Source organism: Oncorhynchus mykiss, chromosome 17 (assembly GCF_013265735.2).
Source record: "Oncorhynchus mykiss isolate Arlee chromosome 17, USDA_OmykA_1.1, whole genome shotgun sequence".
In the NCBI taxonomy this organism is placed as follows: domain Eukaryota; kingdom Metazoa; phylum Chordata; class Actinopteri; order Salmoniformes; family Salmonidae; genus Oncorhynchus; species Oncorhynchus mykiss.
This window is the reverse complement of record NC_048581.1, coordinates 16,999,225-17,020,685: the sequence shown is the minus strand read 5'-3', so window position 1 is coordinate 17,020,685 and position 21,461 is coordinate 16,999,225. Positions and strand designations below refer to the sequence as shown.

The window sequence follows — 21,461 nt, the reverse complement described above, 5'->3', positions numbered from 1 at the left end:
GTAAAGTGACCAGGCATCAGGAGAGATAATAATACGAGTAAAACAAAGTACAGAGTAGCAGCAAATTATGAACGTAAAAGTGCGTGTGTGTATGTGTGCGTGTGTAATATATATGTATGTAGTGTGTGTGAATGTGCATGGGTTTTGTGTGGGAGTCTCAATGTAGTGTGTGTGAGTGAAGGTGTGTAGGATCAGTGCAAGACAGAGTCCAAGCAGATAGTTCATTTACTATTTAGCAGTCATAGCAGGGGGGAAGAAGCTGTCTCTGAGCCTGTTGGTCCAAGAGCCGATGCACCAGTACCGTTAGTAGAGTGAACAGTCTTAAGACTTGGTTGGCTGGAGTCTGTGGCCTTCCTCTGACACCGCCTGATATAAAGGTCCTGGATGGCCGGGAGGTCGGCCCAAGTGATGCACTGGGCTATACTGCACCACCCTCTCGATGGTGCAGCTCTATGGGGGGGGGGGGGGGGGGGGGGGGTTGTGTATGGATCATGGTAGGTCCTTAGTGATGTGGACACCAAGGAATTTGAAGCTCTCGTCCTGCTCCACAACAGCCCTGTCGATGTGGATGGGGGCGTGCTCTGCCCTCTGTCTCCTATAGTCCACAATCAGCTCATTGGTCTTACTGACGTTGAGGGAGAGGTTGTTGTCCAGGCACCACACTGCTAAGTCTCTGACCTCCTCCCTGTAGGAGGACTCATCGCTGTCGGTGATCAGGCCGACAGCACTGTCGTATCGTCATACATGGCTACGCAGTTGTGGGTGAACAGGGAGTACAGAAGGGGACTAAGCACATACCCTTGAGGTGCCCCTGTGTTGAGGGTCAGCGTAGCGAAGGTGTTGTTGCCTACCCTCACCACCTGCGGCCGGCCCGTGAGGAAGCCCCGGATCCAGTTGCAGAAGGAGGGGTTCAATCCCAGGGTCCTTAGCTTGGTGATGAGCTTGGAGGGGACTATGGTGCTGAACGCTGAGCTGGAGATTGAGAACAGCATTCTCACAGTTATTTCCCCTCTTGTCCAGATGGGAGAGGGCAGTGTCATGTGTAATTGAGATTGCATCCTCTGTGGATCTGTTGGGGAGGTATGCAAATTGGAGTGGTTCTAGGCTGTCTAGGATGATGGTGTTGATGTGTGTCATGACCAGCCTTTCAAAGCACTCCATAATTATAGATGTGAGTGCTACAGGGCGATAGTCATTTAGGCAGGTTAACTTGGAGCTCTTGGGAACAGGGACAATGGTGGTCAGGTTGAAAGTAGTTGGGATTACAGATTGGGACAAGGAGAGATTGTGTGCATTTGCCTTCATGTGTTTGTGTGATAGATGGTCCCCTTCAGCACAGTGTCAGCCAGTCAGCCAGTCAGTCAGTCAGTCAGGCAGTCAGCCAGTCAGCCAGTCAGTCAGCCAGTTAGGCAGTCAGGCAGTCAATCAGCAAACCAGTTAGGCAGTCAGCCAGTCAACCAGGCAGTCAGCCAGTCAACCAGGCAGTCAGACAGTCAGTCAGGCAGTCCCACGTAAAGGTAGTAAGTCAGTCAGCCAGTCAGCCATCCAGTCAGTCAGTCAGATAGTCACCTATTCAAGCAGTCAGCCAGAGCCAGTCAGCCAGTCAGTCCCAGATAAAGGCAGGCTGTAAACACACACAGACAGGCTGTGATGGAGAAAGAGCTGTGATGAAGTCGTTTCACAGACTGGCCTTGTGTTGCCAAGCCGACACCGCATCACGTCACTACGGTTACACAGCAGAGACGGGTGAAGGAAGGGGGAAGGAGAAAAGACAAGACAAGGCGAAGCGAAAGGAATGTGTGTGTGTGTGTGTGTGTGTGTGTGTGTGTGTGTGTGTGTGTGTGTGTGTGTGTGTGTGTGTGTCTGCATGTGTTTGTACAGTAAAAGCAGTGTCATAATACAGTGTAAATCCAGATTAGAAGTGTGTCATTAGCTAGACCGCTGGGTAATCCTCATCTGATCTGTGGTAGATAATCCCACTGCTGTCCAGCGCACACACTCACACACACACACACTCACACACACTCACACACACTCACACACACTCACTATCCGGTCTTGGTATTTAGAACTGCAATCCCGTAGACACACTGCATGTGTTGCTATATCCCTAATGTACACACACACACACACACACACACACACACACACACACACATAAAATCCCCAAAAAATCTAATCACAAACACTCTGTCAAAACATCCCTAATGTAACACACAAACACTGTGTCACAGCATCTCTTAAGTACAGTAGAGGACATTTGGAACTGGTGTTCCAATGACTTGGTGGATACCTGATCACTAGGGAGAGAGTGGTGCTGCTAAAGCAATCCCCCTCACACAGCATGGAGCTTCACAACACAGCATGGAGCTTCACAACACAGCACTCCCCCTCACACAGCATGGAGCTTCACAACACAGCAATCTGTCTCACACAGCATGGAGCTTCACAACACAGCACTCCGTCTCACACAGCGTGGAGCTTCACAACACAGCACTCTGTCTCACACAGCATGGAGCTTCACAACACAGCACTCTGTCTCACACAACATGGAGCTTTGCCACACAGCCCTCTGTCTCACACAGCATGGAGCTTCACAACACAGCACTCTGTCTCACACAGCATGGAGCTTCACAACACAGCACTCTGTCTCACACAACATGGAGCTTCACAACACAGCACTCTGTCTCACACAACATGGAGCTTCACAACACAGCGTGGAGCTTCACAACACAACACTCCGTCTCACACAGCATGGAGCTTCGCCACACAGCACTCTGTCTCACACAGCGTGGAGCTTCACAACACAGCACTCTGTCTCACAAAGCATGGAGCTTCGCCACACAGCACTCTGTCTCACACAGCGTGGAGCTTCACAACACAGCATTTTGTCTCACACAGCACTCCTAGCAAAGCATGCAGCTTCGCAACACAACACTCTGTCTCAGACAGCATAGGATCCTATCTCACTACTGACACCAGCGTAGCACACAACAACATGTGTAGTCTATTAGAAGTTACACACACTAACAATGCAAAGGGCTTTATTGACATGGCAAACATACAGTACCAGTCACACCCACTCATTCAAGGGTTTTTCTTCATGTTTACTATGTTCTGCATTGTAGAATAATAGTGAAGACATCAAAACTATGAAATAACATATATGGAATCATGTTGTAACCAAAAAGGTGTTAAACAAATCAAAATATAGTTGCCTTAATGACAGCTTTCCACACTCTTGGCAATCTCTCAACCAGCTTCATGAGGTAGTCACCTGGAATGCATTTCAATTAACAGTTGTGCCTTCTTAAAAGCTCATTTGTGGAATTTCTTTCCTTCTTAGTGTTTGAGCCAATCAGTTGTGTTGTGACAAGGTATGGATGGTATACAGAAGATAGCCCTATATGGTAAAAGACCAAGTCCATATTATGGCAAGAACAGCTCAAATAAGCAAAGAGAAACAACAATCCATCATTACTTTAAGACATTGGGTCAGTCAATACGGAACATTTCAAGAACTTTGAAAGTTTCTTCGAGTGCAGTGGCAAAAACCATCAAGCACTATGATGAAACTGGCTCTCATGAGGACCGCCACAGGAAAGAAATGCCCAGAGTTACCTCTGCTGCAGAGGATAAGTTCATTAGAGTTAACTTCACCTCAGACTGCAGCCCAAATAAATGCTTTACAGAGTTCAAGTAACAGACACATCTCAACATCAACTGTTCAGAGAAGACTGCACGAATAGGCCTTAATGGTCAAATTGCTGCAAAGAAACCACTACTAAAGGACACCAATAAGAAGAAGAGACTTGCTTGGGCATGAAAATTAGACCAGTGGAAATCTGTCCTTTGCTCTGATGAGTCCAAATTAGAGATTTTTGGATCCAGCTGTCGTGTCTTTGTGAGCCACAGAGTAGGGGAACGGATTATCTCCGCATGTGTGGTTCCCACCATGAAGCATGGAGGAGGAGGTGTGATGGTGTGGGGGTGCTTTTCTGGTGACACTGTTGGTGATTTATTTAGAATTCAAAGCACACTTAAACAGCATGGCTACCATAGCATTCTGCAGCGGTACGCAATCCCACCTGGTTTGCACTTAGTTGGACTATCATTTGGTTTTCAACAGGACAATGACACAAAACACACCTCCAGGCTGTTTAAGGGCTATTTGACCAAGAAGAGTGATGGAGTGCTGCATCAGATGACCTGGACTCCACAATCACCCGACCTCAACCCATTTGAGATTGTTTGGGATGAGTTGGACCGCAGAGTAAAGGAAAAGCAGCCAACAAGTGCTCAGCATATGTGAGAACTCCTTCAAGACTGTTGGAAAAGCATTCCTCATGAAGCTGGTTGAGAGAATGCCAAGAGTGCGCAAAGCTGTCACCAAGGTAAAGAGTGGCTACTTTGAGGAATCTAAAATCTAAAATATATTTTGATTTGTTGAACACTTTTTCGGTTACAACATGATTCCATGTGTGTTATTTCAGAGTTTTGATGTCTTGACTATTATTCTATAATGTAAAAAAATAGCTAAAATAAAGAAAAACCCTTGAATGAGTGGGTACTGTATGTTTCCATTGTCAAAGCAAATTAAACAAGTAATAAACAAATGTGAAATAAACCATACAAAATGAACAGTACACTAATAGTATTAACATCACACTCACAAAAAATTTCAAAGGAATAGAGACATTTCAAATGTCATATTATGGCTCTGTACAGCACAGTGCTGCAACGATATGCAAATAGTTCAAATACAAAAGCGAAAACTAATAAACATAAATTTGGGTTGTATTTACAATGTTTTTTGTTGTTCACTGGTTGCCCTTGTAGCAACAGGTCACAAATCTTGCTGCTGTGATGGCACACCGTTGTTTTTCACCCTGTAGATATGGGAGTTCATCAAAATTGGATTTGTTTTCTAATTCTTTGTGGGTCTGTGCAATCTGAGGGAAATATGAGTCTCTAATATGTTCATACATTTGGCAGGAGGTTAGGAAGTGCAGATCAGTTTCCACCTCATTTTGTGGGCCGTGTGCACATAACCTTCTCTTGAGAGCCTGGTCTGGTCTCTCAATAGCAAGGCTATGCTCACTGAGTCTGTATTAATTTTGGGTCAACCACAGTGGTCAGGTATTCTGCCACGGTGTACTCTCTGTTTAGGTCCAAATAGCATTCCAGTTGCTCAGTGTTTTGGTTAATTCTTTCCAAAGTGTCAAGTAATTATTTTTTTGTTTCCTCGTGATTTGGTTGGGTCTAATTGTACTGCTGTCCTAATAAATAAAATAAATAAATAAATAAAAAGCTGGTCCTGGGGCTTTGTTCACAAACACAAACAGACGCAACAGAGCCCCAGGACCAGCTTTTTATTTATTTATTTATTTTATTTCACATTTATTTAACCAGGTAGGCCTGTTGAGAACAAGTTCTCATTCACAACTGTGACCTGGTCAAGATAAAGCAAAGCAGTTCGACACATACAACAACACAGAGTTACACATAAACAAACAGACAGTCAATAATACAGTAGAAAAAGTATTTATACAGTGTGTGCAAATGGGGTAGGATAAGGGAGGTAAGGCAATAAATAGGCCATGGTGGCAAAGTAACTACAATATACAAATGAAACACTGGAATGGTAGATGTGCAGAAGATGAATAAGCAAGTAGAGATACTGGGGTGCAAAAAGGAGCAAGATAAATAAATACAGTATGGGGATGAGGTAGTTCGATGGGCTATTTACAGATGGGCTATGTATAGGTGCAATGATCTGTGAGCTGCTCTGACAACTGGTGCTTAAAGCCAGTGAGGGAGATATGAGTCTCCAGCTTCAATGATTTTTGCAGTTCGTTCCATTCATTGGCAGCAGAGACCTGGAAGGAAAGGCGCCCAAAGGAAGAATTGACTTTGGGGGTGACCAGTGAGATATACCTGCTGGAGCGCGTGCTACGGGTGGGTGCTGCTATGGTGACCAGTGAGCTGAGATAAGGCGGGGCTTTACCTAGCAGAGACTTGTAGATGACCTGGAGCCAGTGGGTTTGGCGGCGAGTATGAAGCGAGGGCCAGCCAACGAGAGTTTACAGGTCGCAGTGGTGGGTAGTATATTTGGTGACAAAACGGATGGCACTGTGATAGACTGCATCCAATTAGTTGAGTAGAGTGTTGGAGGCTATTTTGTAAAGGACATCGCCAAAGTCGAGGATCGGTAGGATGGTCAGTTTTACGAGGGTATGTTTGACAGAATGAGTGAAGGATGCTTTGTTGTGAAATAGGAAGCCAATTCTAGATTTAATTTTGGATTGGAGATGCTTGATGTGAGTCTGGAAGGAGAGTTTACAGTCTAACCAGACACCTAGGTATTTGTAGTTGTCCACATATTCTAAGTCAGAACCGTCCAGAGTAGTGATGCTGGACAGGCGGGCATGTGCGGGCAGCGATCGGTTGAATAGCAAGCATATAGTTTTCCTTGCATTTAAGAGCAGTTGGAGGCCACGGAAGGAGAGTTGTATGGCATTGAAGCTTGTCTGGAGGTTAGTTCACACAGTGTCCAAAGAAGGGCCAGAGGTATACAGAATGGTGTCATCTGCATAGAGGTGGATCAGAGAATCACCAGCAGCAAGAGCGACATCATTGATGTATACAGAGAAGAGAGTCGGCCCGAGAATTGAACCCTGTGGCACCCCCATAGAGACTGGCAGAGGTCCAGACAACAGGCCCTCCGATTTGACACACTGAACTCTGAGAAGTAGTTAGTGAACCAGGCAAGGCAGTCATTTGAGAAACCAAGGCTGTTGAGTCTGCCGATAAGAATGTGGTGATTGACAGAGTCGAAAGCCTTGGCCAGGTTGATGAATACGGCTGCACAGTAATGTCTCTTATTGATGGCGGTTATGATATCGTTTTGGACCTTGAGCGTGGTTGAGGTGTACCCATGACCAGCTCTGAAACCAGATTGCATAGCGGAGAAGGAACGGTGGGATTCGAAATGGTCGGTAATCTGTTTGTTAACTAGGCTTTCGAAAACCTTAGAAAGGCAGGGTAGGATAGATATAGGTCTGTAGCAGTTTGGGTCTAGAGTGTCTACCCCTTTGAAGAGGGGGATGACCGCGGCAGCTTTCCAATCTTTGGGAATCTCAGACGATATGAAAGAGAGGTTGAACAGGCTAGTAATAGGGGTTGCAACAATTTCAGTAGATCATTTTAGAATGAGAGGGTCCAGATTGTCTAGCCCTGCTGATTTGTAGGGGTCCAGATTTTGCAGCTCTTTCAGAACATCAGCTATCTGGATTTGGGTGAAGGAGAAATGGGGGAGGCTTGGGCAAGCTGCTGTGGGTGGCGCAGGGCAGCTGTAGAAAAATGCTTTTTGAAATTCTCAATTATAGTGGATTTATCGGTGGTGACAGTGTTTCCTAGCCTCAGTGCAGTGGGCAGCTGGGATGAGGTGCTCTTATTCTCCATGGACTACAGTGTCCCATAACTTTTTTTAGTTTGTTCTACAGGATGAAAATGTCTGCTTGAAAAAGGTAGCCTTAACTTTCCTAACTGCCTGAGTAGAGTGGTTCCTAACTTCCATGAGTTGCATATCACGGGAGCTATTCGATGCTAATGCAGAACGTCACAGGATGTTTTTGTGCTGGTCAAGGGCAGTCAGGTCTGGAGAGAACCCAAGGCTATATCTGTTCCTGGTTCTAAATTTCTTGAATGGGGCATGCTTATTTAAGATGGTGAGGACGGCATTTTTAAAGAATAACCAGGCATCCTCTACTGACGGGATGAGGTCAATATCCTTCCAGGATACCCGGGCCAGGTCGATTAGCAAGGCCTGCTCGCTGAAGTGTTTTAGGGAACGTTTGACAGTGATGAGGGGTGGTCGTTTGACCGCAGACCCATTACGGATGCAGGCAATGAGGCAGTGATCGCTGAGATCTTGTTGAAAACAGCAGAGGTGTTTTCAGGACCAGCTTGCTTAGGGGACTCTTCTCTAGGTTAATCTCTATGTAGATGATGGCTTTGTCATGGAAGGTTTGGGAATGGCTTCCTTTAAGGTGGTTGTAGAATTGAATGGCTCTTTTCTGGAGTTTGATAATTAGTGGGTATCATCCTAATTCTGCTATGCATGCATTATTTGGTGTTTTACATTGTACACATAATATGTTTTTGTTGAATTCTGCATGCAGAGTCTCAATTTGGTGATTGTCCCATTTTGTGAATTTTTGGTTCCCTCTCTCTCTCTCTCTCTCTCTCTCTCTCTCTTGCTCGCTGTCTCAGAACTCCTTAAGGTGTCTGCGTACTAGGTTCAGTTTGCTCCTAGCAGAAGCCATCTAGGCAAAGCAATTTTTTTATTTTAGCAAATTGATTGTACATTCAAATAAATAAATATCTCATTTACATAATATTTCACACCCCTGAGTCAATAAATGTTAGAATCATGTTTGGCAGCGATTACAGCTGTGAGTCTTTCTGGGTAAGTATCTAAACTTTTTCATTTATAATTCATTTATAACAATTTCGAAGAACATAATTCCACCTTGACATTATGGGGTATTGTGTTAAGGCCAGTGACAAAACATATATATTTAATCAACGGGTGTAACTCAATAAATAAATCAATTAAAAGTCAACGGGTGTAACTCAAGAAATCTGTAATAAATGTATACTTTTTTTCAGAGGAGATCTTATTTGCGCAATTTTACATCTAACTAAGGTGCAAAATTTCTCAAATGAAAAGATGCGCATGAAAACGAGTTGTCTTTTGTTGAATGACAACACACACTTCATTGAAGAATCCCTACTGTTGACCAATCACTGACGAAGGAGAGAAGACTTCGGCTACTGAAATTTGGCTTCCCTCAAGCTAAACTGTAGTGTGCACGAACAGCCGAAAAAAGCCTTTGCGGACACCGTTACAGCCAACACACAGCACCCCACCACACACACTCTGACAGACATTTAAGCACCACCTGGTCAGGGTAGAACCCATATAACCCAGGTCATCATGGGCCAGGATCCATCAAGAGGGGGCCTGACAGCCTGGAGCTCCAGGGCAAAGCACCACAGCTGGACATATGGGGCACTTTGGGGCCATCACTCCAGACCGGACTGCTGAACTGGGTCCAAATGGATCAGATAAGAGTGAGGATATTTGGGGAGTGGTTGGAAAGTGGACACTGGAGTGTGTCCCAAATAGCACCATGTTCCCTAAATAGGGCACATTTGACTAGGGCCCATAGAACTCTGGTAAAAAGTAGTGCACTATGTAAGGAATATGGTGCCATTTGTGATGCAATCACAGTAGAATGATGTACAGACGGGGGGTCGTCCTGATCTGTGACTATCACTCAACCACTGCAGTGGTGGTTTAATGGAATGTATCAGTGTGTGTATGTGTCTGTGAGTGCATGCGTGTGTGTGTGTGTGTGTGTGCGTGTGTGTGTGTGTGTGTGTGTGTGTGTGTGTGTGTGTGTGTGTGTGTGTGTGTGTGTGTGTGTGTGTGTGTGTGTGTGTGTGTGCATTAATGCCTTCAGATTGGTTCACAAATTAATTTGTTGATGGATGAAGGGTCCTATTGCAAGCCTGTAAACTTGGCAGCTCTCCACAGATATGTACTAGAGAGCTCCTCTCCTATCTTTGCAATTGTAGCTTCTGTCGGACTTTGGGCCATGTGTGCCATCTATCCAACTCTATGCAGAGATGGTCTTAACCGGCATATCTGGGCCATTTTCGATTGAGACCCCTAAAAAACCTGCAATGTGATTGGGTTAAGACCCAAAACTGGGGGGTGAATCGTGCTGTTCCTGAGCCTGTGGAAGCTCTTTACAGAGGCCAAAACTTCCTGTGAGATGAAGAGCGCTGTAAAAATAGTAACAGTGCTGATGATGATGATGTTTCTGATAATCATAACTGCAGCACTAACAATGCCAATACTACGCTACAAAGGCACATTCCTTATACTACATGACATATTCTGATCAACTGGCTTGTTCTTGTGTCAGGAAACTAAATACCACGTTAATCAGATAATATAACTGGCCATTACAACAGATCAAAGATTTTTGACCAAATTCCTAGTTCCTGTGTTTTGCCTTTGTTGGGCAAAATAGCTCTTCTGCCTATTAGCATAATTCATGTCATTCCGGTAATGCACTCAAACACCGAGACGTCGCTCAGGATGCGTCACCCACACACACACACACACACACACACACACACACACACACACACACACACACACACACACACGTCAAGACTGGCCTCTTTAAAAATAGACTTGCAGTCATTTCTTACATCGTGAAGATAAACAGTGCAGTACTTCCATTCTAAGTACAGGCTCATTAACAGCAGTAACATGGTGAAGATAGAGATGCTAGGTTAATGTGGAAGATACAGATTCTAGATTCATGTGGAACATTCTGAATGTTCCAGTGTGTGTATCACAGGTGGTTGGTGGCACCTTAATTGGGGAGGATGGGCTCGTGGTGATGGCTGGAGCGGAATAAGTGGAATGGTATCAAATACATCCAACACATGGTTTCCACGTGTTTTAGGCCATTCCATTCGCTCCGTTCCAGACTTTACTATGAGCCATCCTCCTCTCAGCAGCCTCCACTGGTGTGTATTTGGACTTATAGTAAAGCTAACTGGCCTGGGTTAGTCTAGGGTACTGTAGGTAGATATATACATATAGGCCAGCTGTGCTGTGTTATTAAAGATAGCCCAGGCTGCCTCAGGGTAAGTGACATGATTCTGTGCTTCACTGCAAGACTATGGTAATGGACGTAGCTAGCTAGTAACTACTGTAACAGGATATAGCCATGGAAGTAGCTAGCTTGTAGCTACTGTAACAGGCTATAGCCATGAAAGTAGCTAGCTTGTAGCTACTGTAACAGGCTATGGCCATGGATGTCGGTAGCTAGTAACTACTGTAACAGGCTATGGCCATGGACGTAGCTAGCTAGTAGCTACTGTAACAGACTACAGCCATGGAAGTAGCTAGCTTGTAGCTATTGTAACAGGCTATGGCCATGGATGTCGGTAGCTAGTAACTACTGTAACAGGCTATGGCCATGGACGTAGCTAGCTATTAGCTACTGTAACAGGCTATGGCCATGGGCGTAGCTAGCTTGTAGCTACTGTAACAGACTATTGCCATGGAAGTAGCTAGCTTGTAGCTACTGTAACAGGCTATGGCCATGGATGTCGGTAGCTAGTAACTACTGTAACAGGCTATGGCCATGGACGTAGCTAGCTAGTAGCTACTGTAACAGGCTATGACCATGGAAGTAGCTAGCTAGTATGCAACTACTGTAACACGCTATGATCATGGATATCGCTAGCTAGTAACTACTGTAGCATGCTATGGCCATGGAAGTATGTAGTGCACCCATGCCCAGGACAGAGAGGACATCCTGGGCCAGGATCTATCAGGAGGGGGCTTGACAGACTGGAGCTTCAGGGCAATTCTCCACAGCTGGACACATGGGGCTGTATGGGGCCATCACTCCAGACCGGACAGCTGAACTGGATCCAACTGGATCAGACTTGTTCAAATACGAGTTGGCACAGGGGGGACGTGGTTATAAAGGGAACACTGGAGGGTGTGAGAGGTATGTGTGTCCCAAATAACAACCTATTACCTATATAGTGCACTACTTTTGACTAGGGTCCATAGGACTGGTAAATAAATTAAGGAAAAGGGTGAAATTTGTAATGCAACCATAGTAGAATGTGGTACAGATAGGTGGTGGTCCTGATATGTCGACTGAGTTGTGACTATTACTCAACCCAATGGCAGCAGTGTTGGTTTAATGGAATGTGTCAGTGTATGTATGTGTGAGTGCGTGTGTGCACACACGTGTTTTAATGTAATGTATGATAATGCATCCATGTTGGCTCACAGATTAATTTGTTGATGGATGAGGGGTCCTATAGCAAGCCTGTAAAGATGCCAGCTCTCCATAGAAATGTACTAGAGAGCTCCTCTCCTTGCTATTATTGAACAGGCTTTGGAACAAGTGTATCCAACTCTATGCAGTGGTGGCCTTAACCAGATCTGGGCAGTTTTTGATTGAGACACCAAAACAACCATGCAATTTGATGGGGATAAGACCCAAAACTGGGGGATGAATTGTGCTGTTCCTGGGCCTGAGGAAGCTCTCTATGAAGAGGCCAATACTCCCTTTGAGATGAAGAGGCTGTACAACAATACTACTGGTGCTGATGATGATGATGATGTTGCTGATAACCATAACATGATGCCAATAGCTCTTCTGCATATTAGCATAATTAATGTAATTCCGTTAATGCACTCAAACACTGAGAAACACACAAGTCAAGACTGGCCTGCTTAAAAGATGTCTTATTAATTGTGTAATTGTGTAAATGTGAAGATAAACATATTCTACATACAGACTCTAGATGCATGTGGAAGTTTCAAATTCTAGATTCTATTAATGTGGAAGATTCTAGATGCAGATTCTAGATTCATGTGGAACGTTCTGGATTCATTGGTATCCTGTAAGGTAAGGTCAGATGTGTTCCAGTGCGTGTATTTAGGCCTATGGTGAAGCTAGCTTGCCTTGGTTAGTCTAGTGAACTGCAGGAAGTTACAGTGCATTCGGGAAGGTATTCAGACCGCTTCGCTTTTTCCACATTTTGTTACGTTACAGCCTTATTCTAAAATGGATCAAATTGATTTTTCCGTCATCAATCTACACACAATACCCCATAATGACAAAGCAAAAACAGGTTTTGAGAATTTCTTACAAACATATTAAAAAAATAAAAGACAAAAATATCACATTTACATAAGTATTCAGACCCTGTACTCAGTACCTTGTTGAAGCATCTATGGCAGCGATTACAGCCTTGTGTCTTCTTGGGAATGACGCTCCCCTCAGGTGTGATTACTACCTCTGGAGGTTTAGAGCTTGAGGTAGTCACCTCATACAAGTACTTGTGAGTATGACTAGACGGTACACTGTCCTTCTCTCAGCACATATCAAAGCTGCAGGCTAAGGTTACATCTAGACTTTGGTTTCCTCTATCGTAATCGCTCCTCTTTCACCCCAGCTGCCAAAATAATCCTGATTCAGATGACCATCCTAACCATGCTGGATTACGGAGACATCATTTATAGATCTGCAGTTAAGGGTGCTCTCGACGGGCTAGATGTTCTTCACCATTCGGCCATCAGATTTGCTCCTTATAGGACACCTCACTGCACTCTAAACTCCTCAGTAAACTGGTCAACTCTGTATACGACCCACTAGTCTGCAAGTCCCACTAGTTGATGCTTATTTATAAAACCCTCTTAGGCCCCCCTCTTACTCCCCCCTATCTGAGATATCTACTGCAGCCCTCATCCTCCACATACAACACCCGTTCAGCCAGTCACATTCTGTTAAAGGTCCCCAAAGCTCACACATCCCTGGGTCGCTCGTCTTTTCACTACGCTGCAGCTAGCGACTGGAATGAACTGCAACAAACACTCAAACTGGACAGTTTTATCTCAATCTCTTCATTCAAAGACTCTACCTCAGGCGAGCAACACCTCGAGACTACCTTAATAATAGACATTGCGCACCAGCTGTTATTGACAAATAGACACAGACCCCCACCCCTTGTCTTACCGGATGTAGCCGTTCTGTCCTGCCGATGCACGGAAAACCCAGCCAACTGTATAATATCCATGTTATCGTTCAGCCACGACTCGGTGAAACATAAGATATTACAGTTTTTCATGTCCCGTTGGTAGGATAGTCTCAAACGGAGCTCATCCAGTTTATTCTCCAGTGATTGCATGTTGGCTAATAGGACGGATGGTAGAGGCGGGTTACCCACTCATTGACGAAGGCACCCTGATCTCCGCCCTCTGTATTTCCTTATTTTCTTCATGTGAATGACAGGGATTTGGCCTTGTCTGGGAGCAACATTAAATCCTTTGCGGCAGACTCATTAAATAAAAAAATGTTGTCCAGTTAGCGGGGTGAGTAATCGTTGTTCTGATATCCAGATGCTCTTTTCGGTCATAAGAGACGGTAGCATCACCATTTTGTACAAAATAACTTACAAACAATGCCACAAAACACACAAAATAGCACAAATGGTTAGGAGCCCGTAAAACGGCAGCCATCCCCCCTGGTAGTCATTCAAGAATTATGTGAAACGCTATTATTGTACACTTGTTAAGCACATTTTTACTCCTGAACTTATTTAGGCTGGCCACAACAAATGGGTTCAACACTTATTTCTAAAAGCATAATTCCACTTTTACATTATGTGGTACTGTGTGTAGGCCAGTGGCAGACAATCTCAAAATAATCTATTTTAAATCCAGATTGTAACACAATCAAATGTGGAAAAAGTCAAGGGGTGCGAATACTTTCTGAAGGTACTGTATAGGCCTGCTGTGCTGTGTTATTAAAGATAGCCCAGGCTGCCTCAGGGAAAGTGACAGGATTCTTTGCTTCACTGCAAGACTATGGTCATGGAGATATATAGCTAGCTGGTAGCCTAGCATCTATAACAGGCTATGGCCATAGAGGTAGGTATTTAGTGCCTTCTATAACAGGCTATGGCCATAGAGGTCGGTATTTAGTTGCTACTGTAACAGACTATGGCCATGGAAGAAGCTAGCTAGTAGCTACCATAGCGAGCTATGGCCATGGATGTAGCTAGCAAGTAGCTACATTAACAGGCTGTGGCCATGGATGTAGCTAGCTAGTAGCTACTGTAACAGACTATAGCCATGGAAGTAGCTAGATAGTAGCTACTGTAACAGGCTATGGCCACGGACGTAGCTAGCTAGTAGCTACTGTATAAGGCTAGCTAGTAATTCATAGTAATTACTATGAATTAAATCAAAATTAAATCAAATGTTATTGGTCACATACACATGCTTCTAGTTCCACAGCAATATCTAACAAGTAATATCTAACAGTTCCACAACAAATACCTAATACACACAAATCTAAGTAAGGAATGTAATAATAATATATAAATATAAATATAAGAATGAGCAATGTCAGAGCGGCATTGGCTAAGATGCAATAGATAGTATAGAATACAGTATATACTGTACATATGAGATGAGTATTACAAGATATGTAAACATTATTACAGTTAAATTATTAAAGTGACTAGTGTTCCATTTATTAAAGTGGCCAATGATTTCAAGTCTGTATGTAGGCAGCAGCCTCTCTGTGCTAGTGATGGCTGTTTAACAGTCTGATGGCCTTACAGGCTATGGCCATGGACATAGCTAGCAAGTAACTACTGTAACAGGCTATGGCCATGGATGTACTGTAGGTAGCTAGTAGCTCCTATTGAAGGCTAGAAGGATAGAACTAGGAAACCTATGAAGGTAGCTAGCTGGCTATACGGCTAAAGGTAGATAATGTAGCAGGCTAGGGCCATGAACATAGCTAGCAAGGTAAGGTTAAAGATAACTATATATAAGGCTAGGGCGATGGACATAGCTAGCAAGCTTAGGCTAAAGTTAGCAACTGTAGCAGGCTAGGGCCATGGATATAAAGTGGCTAGCTGGCTATAAGGCTAAAGGTCCCTATATGCTTAGAAAGTGGAGACGTCATAGAATGTCAAAGAGTAACATTGCTGGAGACACCTTGACGTTTTGGGGACACAGTTGGGATTGTTAGCAAAGAGATTTGTGTTGGCTAATTAATGGCAAATAAGTCATTTTTTTCCTCGCAGTTAGCCAAGACATTTAGCTAGTCAGCTAGAATTGTTCACAGTAAGTTAACAATCGCTTCTACATAATTTTCTTAGCTAGCGTAGTAGTGTTGCCGTGTCCATAACAACCTGTCTACAAAAATGACGAGGCGTCTCCAGTTCTGTTTATATTTTACCCTCGTAAATACACATGACCAGCATCCACGTGTAACCACTTTTTATGCGTATTGTAGTGGGCTATCACCACCTCATTTCAAGGCAATAGAGATAGCTGCTGTGGACCTGTGGAGGAACTGTGTAGTTAGTATATTGCATGGGAGAAAGGATGAATGATCTACTGTGGTAAGCAGTTCTCTGACAGGTCATGACAATACAGACTGGGAGAGGGGCAGGAAGAGAAAGAGGGAGTGGAAGAGTGTCTGACGCCACAGTGTAGTCAAAGGACTCTGTCAGACTTCAACCCACACATACACACACACACACACACACACACACACACACACATACACACAAACATTCACACACACACACACACACACACAAACATACACACACACACACACACACACACACACACACACACACACACACACACACACACACACACACACACACACACACACATACACACATACGCACACAGGCTTATGCACAGACACACTGTGTTGGAACATGATTGAACACCCACGTCAAACCACCAACGTAATCCATCAATCGATGCTGTGGCATGTGTGATTTTCACATTGTGGGGGTCAGCACTGAATGGGCGAGGTTGGCCAACAAATGTTTGAAAAAAAACATTTGAGTCATTTAGCAGACGTTCTTATCCAGAGTGACTGACAGTAGTGAGTGAATACATCTTCATGCTGTTTAATACTGGTCCCCAGTGGTAATTGAAACCTCAACCCCGACATTGAGCCATGCTCTACCAACTGAACAACGCAGGACCCAACTGAGCCCCCCCCCCCCCCCCCCCCCCCCCCCCCCCCCCACACACACAGACATACCCCCACCTACCTACCCATTGTGTCTCATTATCAATAATACACCACCATTTCACCAGACCAGACATCGAATCACTCTGTCTGGCACACACACACACACACACACACACACACACACCTACCTACCCATTGTGTCTCATTACCAATAACACCCCACCAGTTCACCAGACCAGCCATCGAATCACTCTGTCTGGCACACACACACACACACACACACACACCCCATTGGGCAGACGCCAGTTCAACGTCTAGTTTTGATTTACATTTGGTTGATTTGTCAACTAAAAGTGAATTCAACATGAAATCAACAACGAATGTCATCATGTCTTTGTATTTAGGTTAAAAGTTGGGTGAATAATAATACGAAATGCCCTTCTGTTGATAACTTTTTTTCAAATCCAACCAGTTTTTCACGTTGATTCAACGCCATCACATTGATCTTTGGTTGAAGTGATGTGGAAACAGCATTGATTCAAACAGTTTTTTGCACGGTGGGACGGGTGTCACATTAGTATTGAAATGGCTTTGACCCCAGAGGCAAATAACAAAATAAGGAGGTCAACCCCTGGTCCCCCGACCACCTGGGTTTTATCCCAACCACATTCACACACACACACACACACACACACACACACACACACACACACGCACACACACCACAGGAAGTTGGTTGCACCTTAATTGGGGAGGATGGGCTCGTGATAATGGTTGGATCAGAATTAGTGGAATGGTATCAAATACATCAAACACATTGTTTCCTGGTGTTTGATGCCATTCCATTTGCTCCGTTTCAGCCATTATTATGAGCCGTCCTCCCTTCAGCAGCCTCCTGTGGTACACACACACTCACACACATGCTGAGCAGGAAAATCAGCAATTGTAATATATTACGGAAAATCAGGAATTCTATCAGGGAATGATTACATAAAGAATGGGAAGTCCAATACAACTTCCATTTCAGGCCATGGGCTGCTGGCAGGCTGGCTGTGACATATAATATCTGCGTCCCGTATTGCACCCTATTCCCTATTTAGTATACTACTTTTGCCCAGGACCCATAGGGAACTATTTAGGGAATAGAGTGCCATTGGGATGTAACCTAGGAGTGGCTGGATGTTACAGTTACTGTGTGTGACGTCTGTGAGAGAGAAGCACGGCCTTCTGGGATTGAAATTGCCCTCGGGCAACTGGGTCAAAGTTAGACGTTGGTCTCTCTCTCCCTTTCTCTCTCCCCTTCTCTCTCCCCTCCTCCTCACTTCTCCCCCCTCCCTCCCTCCCTTGTTTTCTCTTTCACTCACTCACTGAATCTCTCTCTCTCCCTTTCTCTCTCTCTCTCTTTCACTCACTTTCTTTCTCTCTCTATCCCTTTCTCTCTCTTTCACTTACTTTCTCTCTCTCTCTCCCTTTCTCTCTCTCTCTCCCTTTCTCTCTCTCTCTCCCTTTCTCTCTCTCTCTCTCCCTTTCTCTCTCTCGCTCTCCCTTTCTCTCTCTCTCTCTCTCTCCCTTTCACTCTCTCTCTCTCTCTTTCTCTCTCTCTCTTTCACTCACTTTCTCTCTCTCTCTCCCTTTCTCTCTCCCTTTCTCTCTCTCTCCCTTTCTCTCTCTCTCTCTCCCTTTCTCTCTCTTTCACTCACTTTCTCTCTCTCTCCCTTTCTCTCTCTGTCTCTCTCTCTCTCTCCCTTTCTCTCTCTCCCTTTCTATCTCTCTCTCGGCCTCAGAGACAGCCAATTACATAATGACATAACAGTCCGCTCAGCATGTGCCAAAAGTTTGCAAAGAAATCATACACAACAATCAAAATATGACTGTGGACAACAGGCACCATTAGAAACACATGAAATACATCTGAGCCTCTGTATTGTGTGTGTGTGTGTGTGTGTGTGTGTGTGTGTGTGTGTGTGTGTGTGTGTGTGTGTGTGTGTGTGTGTGAAGATTGAAGCTGCTGGAGCTGAGTGAAGAGTAGAGTGTTTGATTAGCAATGTTCTACATCAGACACAATCACAGGAGAACAGTACTGAGTCTGACTTTCATGAGCGCACACACACACACACACAGCTACACAGCCCTCTACTGTGATGAGTAAAAAGGCCAATCTACATGTAAACAACGCAGCAACCAGATTAGGCCCATGCAGGGCAGGCTGAGCTCTGAACACACTCCACAGGACACACACAACCATACACACTCACACATTCACACACACACATACACACTCACACATAAACACACCACAAGGGAGGATGTGATGTCACAGTCAGAAGATATACACTGAGGACCAGGAACGAATCAGATCTTAGACTACGCCTGCATTCCAAATGGCACTCGATTTCCTTACAGTGCACTATATGGGCCCTGGTCAAAAGTACGAAATTAGTGCACTATATAGGGAAAAGGGTGCCATTTGATACACAGCACAGAGGCTAGAGAGGAGAGGGATCTAGACCAGACTAGGGGCATACCTTTCAAGATACACCAGTAATCTGATGCCAAGGCTGCTTCCCAAATGGCACCCTATTCTTTTCATAGTGCACTACTTTTGACCAGAGCCCTATGGGCCCCGAAAAGTACAGATGCAGGATCTTAATTTGATTACTCTTTTGTTGCTGAGAAATGCAAACTGACTGTAGTATATTTGAGTTGCCACGAAAAATTTATCAACCCCTACAAAAATTATAAACCACATTGTCACGTTCTGACCTCTATTTCCTTTGTTTTTGTATTTATTTAGTATGGTCAGGGCGTGAGTTGGGTGGGCAGTCTATGTTTGTTTTTCTATGTTTTGGTCTAGTTCTATGTTCGGCCTGATATGGTTCTCAATCAGAGGCAGGTGTTCGTCATTGTCTCTGATTGGGAACCATATTTAGGTAGCCTGGGTTTCACTGTGTGTTTGTGGGTGATTGTTCCTGTTTTTGTGTTTGCACCAGACAGGGCTGTTTGAGTTCTCACGTTTCTTGTTTTTTTTCGTTAGTTTGTTCATGTATAGTGTCGTCAATAAATACAATGAACAACCACCACGCTGCGCTTTGGTCCGCCTCTACTTCACAAGAAGAGAATCGTTACACACATACTAAATCACATTTCCTGTGGCTTCAGCATTATTTTCATGCTGTAACAATCTGGCTCAAATTAAGATCCTAGATCTGTAGTTTCCTATACAGGGAATAGGGATGCAGATTAAATCTGTACCTAAATACAGAAAAGGCTTTTACTGATCCAGGGTCAACCGTACGCCTGATCCTAGACCAAGCCTTACTCTCCAAGCAACCCAGGTATGCTTCAAACTGATCCTACATCAGACAGGCATTGCCTTCCATGCAGCGCTGGTGAGCTTCAATCTGAAGAGGCCTACATATTACTAATCCAGTGTTTTGGGGTGGGCGATCGTACTGATCCTAGACCAGGCCTTAGCTGACCTTCCAGGCAGCAGAGAGTAAGCTGTTAACTGATCCAGTGCTTCTGGGTGGACCGTACTGATCCTAGACCAGACCTTAAGCCTTAAGACAACTGCAGAGACCAACAAGGCCTGCAGGTACCTACAGGAACTGATTCTAGACCAGGCCTTAGCTTCCAAGCTACACTGTTAACCTGATCCAAGATTTGTACTTAAACTGAAGAGGGCTACAATTACTGATCCAGTGTTTACAGGAACTGATCCTAGACCAGGCCTCAGCCTCCTGATCTTGATCTTACCTTCTAGGCAGCAGGTCCGCCACAGGCCAGAGTGTGTCATCACCTCCTCGTTCTTCTTCACGGTCTCGTTCTCGTTGTTGCTCTTGGATTTGCACGTCCCTCGGGAGTACAACCAGTAATCCGTCCCCACGGCGATGGTCATGAGGCTGAAGGCGGCGAACGCACCGACCGTGGTCAGCAGCATCTGAACTCCGCGGTCAAACACGCCCATGTTGCCGCATTCCATGAAAGGGGAACCCCCTTTCCTCTTGACGAACAGGAAGTAAATGTTGGTCAGCTTGTGAGACCACGGGGTGGAGGCAGAGGCGGGAAATGGGCCCTGGTGGTGGGGGGGGTGGTTTCCACGGGCCCGAGGTGGGGGGGTGTCGGGGGGGGAGGCAGGGGAGCTCGGGGGGAATCGTATGGTTGGTTTTCGGGCGGGGGAACTGACACAGGTGAGAAATTAGGTGATGGAAGGAAGATGGTGTGTGTTTGGGCCCTCTAAGGACGAACGTGATAGGCCAAGCAGCCTCTATGAACAAACGTGATAGGCCTAGCAGCCTCTACAAACAAATGTGATAGGCCGGCCAAACAGCAGAGGCCTACTGGTTTGGAGTAGGGCTACAGACCCTAACCAGAGTAGGTGGAAAGCTACCAACTACCTGCTGAAAACAGTTAGCCTATAAGTAGCATTGACATTTATCCTCTCTGTCCTCTCACTAGTGATGTCACACGTGTTACACGACTTCTATCTGGAAAGTGTAAGGGGCATGTGTAGGGGAACGGTCCAGCACAGCACCCACTCACACAAACACACTCACACTCTCACACACACTCACACACGTTCTCACACACACTCACACACAGGGAGTTCAGATTGAACGGCCAATGGGATTAGGAGGAGGCTGGGGGTTAGGTCTAATGGTAGACCCTACTGATTTCCTAAACCCTCTGATCCACAATTTAAAAAGACTTCCTACCAATTAGAATAGGCCTACCGAAAATCTACTGACAATTTTCTGACAACGTTATTCTAACCTGCCTGGTCAAATTCACATGGAATCATGGAGTCTTGTCAAGCATCTTGCCTGT

At 44.9% G+C, this 21,461-nt stretch overlaps 1 protein-coding gene across 1 annotated transcript in view; it reads right to left on the bottom strand.

The window, feature by feature from the left end:
• The window catches only part of LOC110493426 (voltage-dependent calcium channel gamma-2 subunit), an 85,333-nt gene that overhangs the window by 62,967 nt on the left and 905 nt on the right, over positions 1-21,461 (bottom strand). Inside the window, exon 1 of the mRNA XM_036948340.1 lies at positions 20,391-21,461. This exon is cut by the window's right edge and continues 905 nt beyond it. Coding sequence (XP_036804235.1) covers positions 20,391-20,616 — 226 coding nt within the window. The 5' untranslated portion in view covers positions 20,617-21,461. The remainder of the gene's footprint in view (positions 1-20,390) is intronic.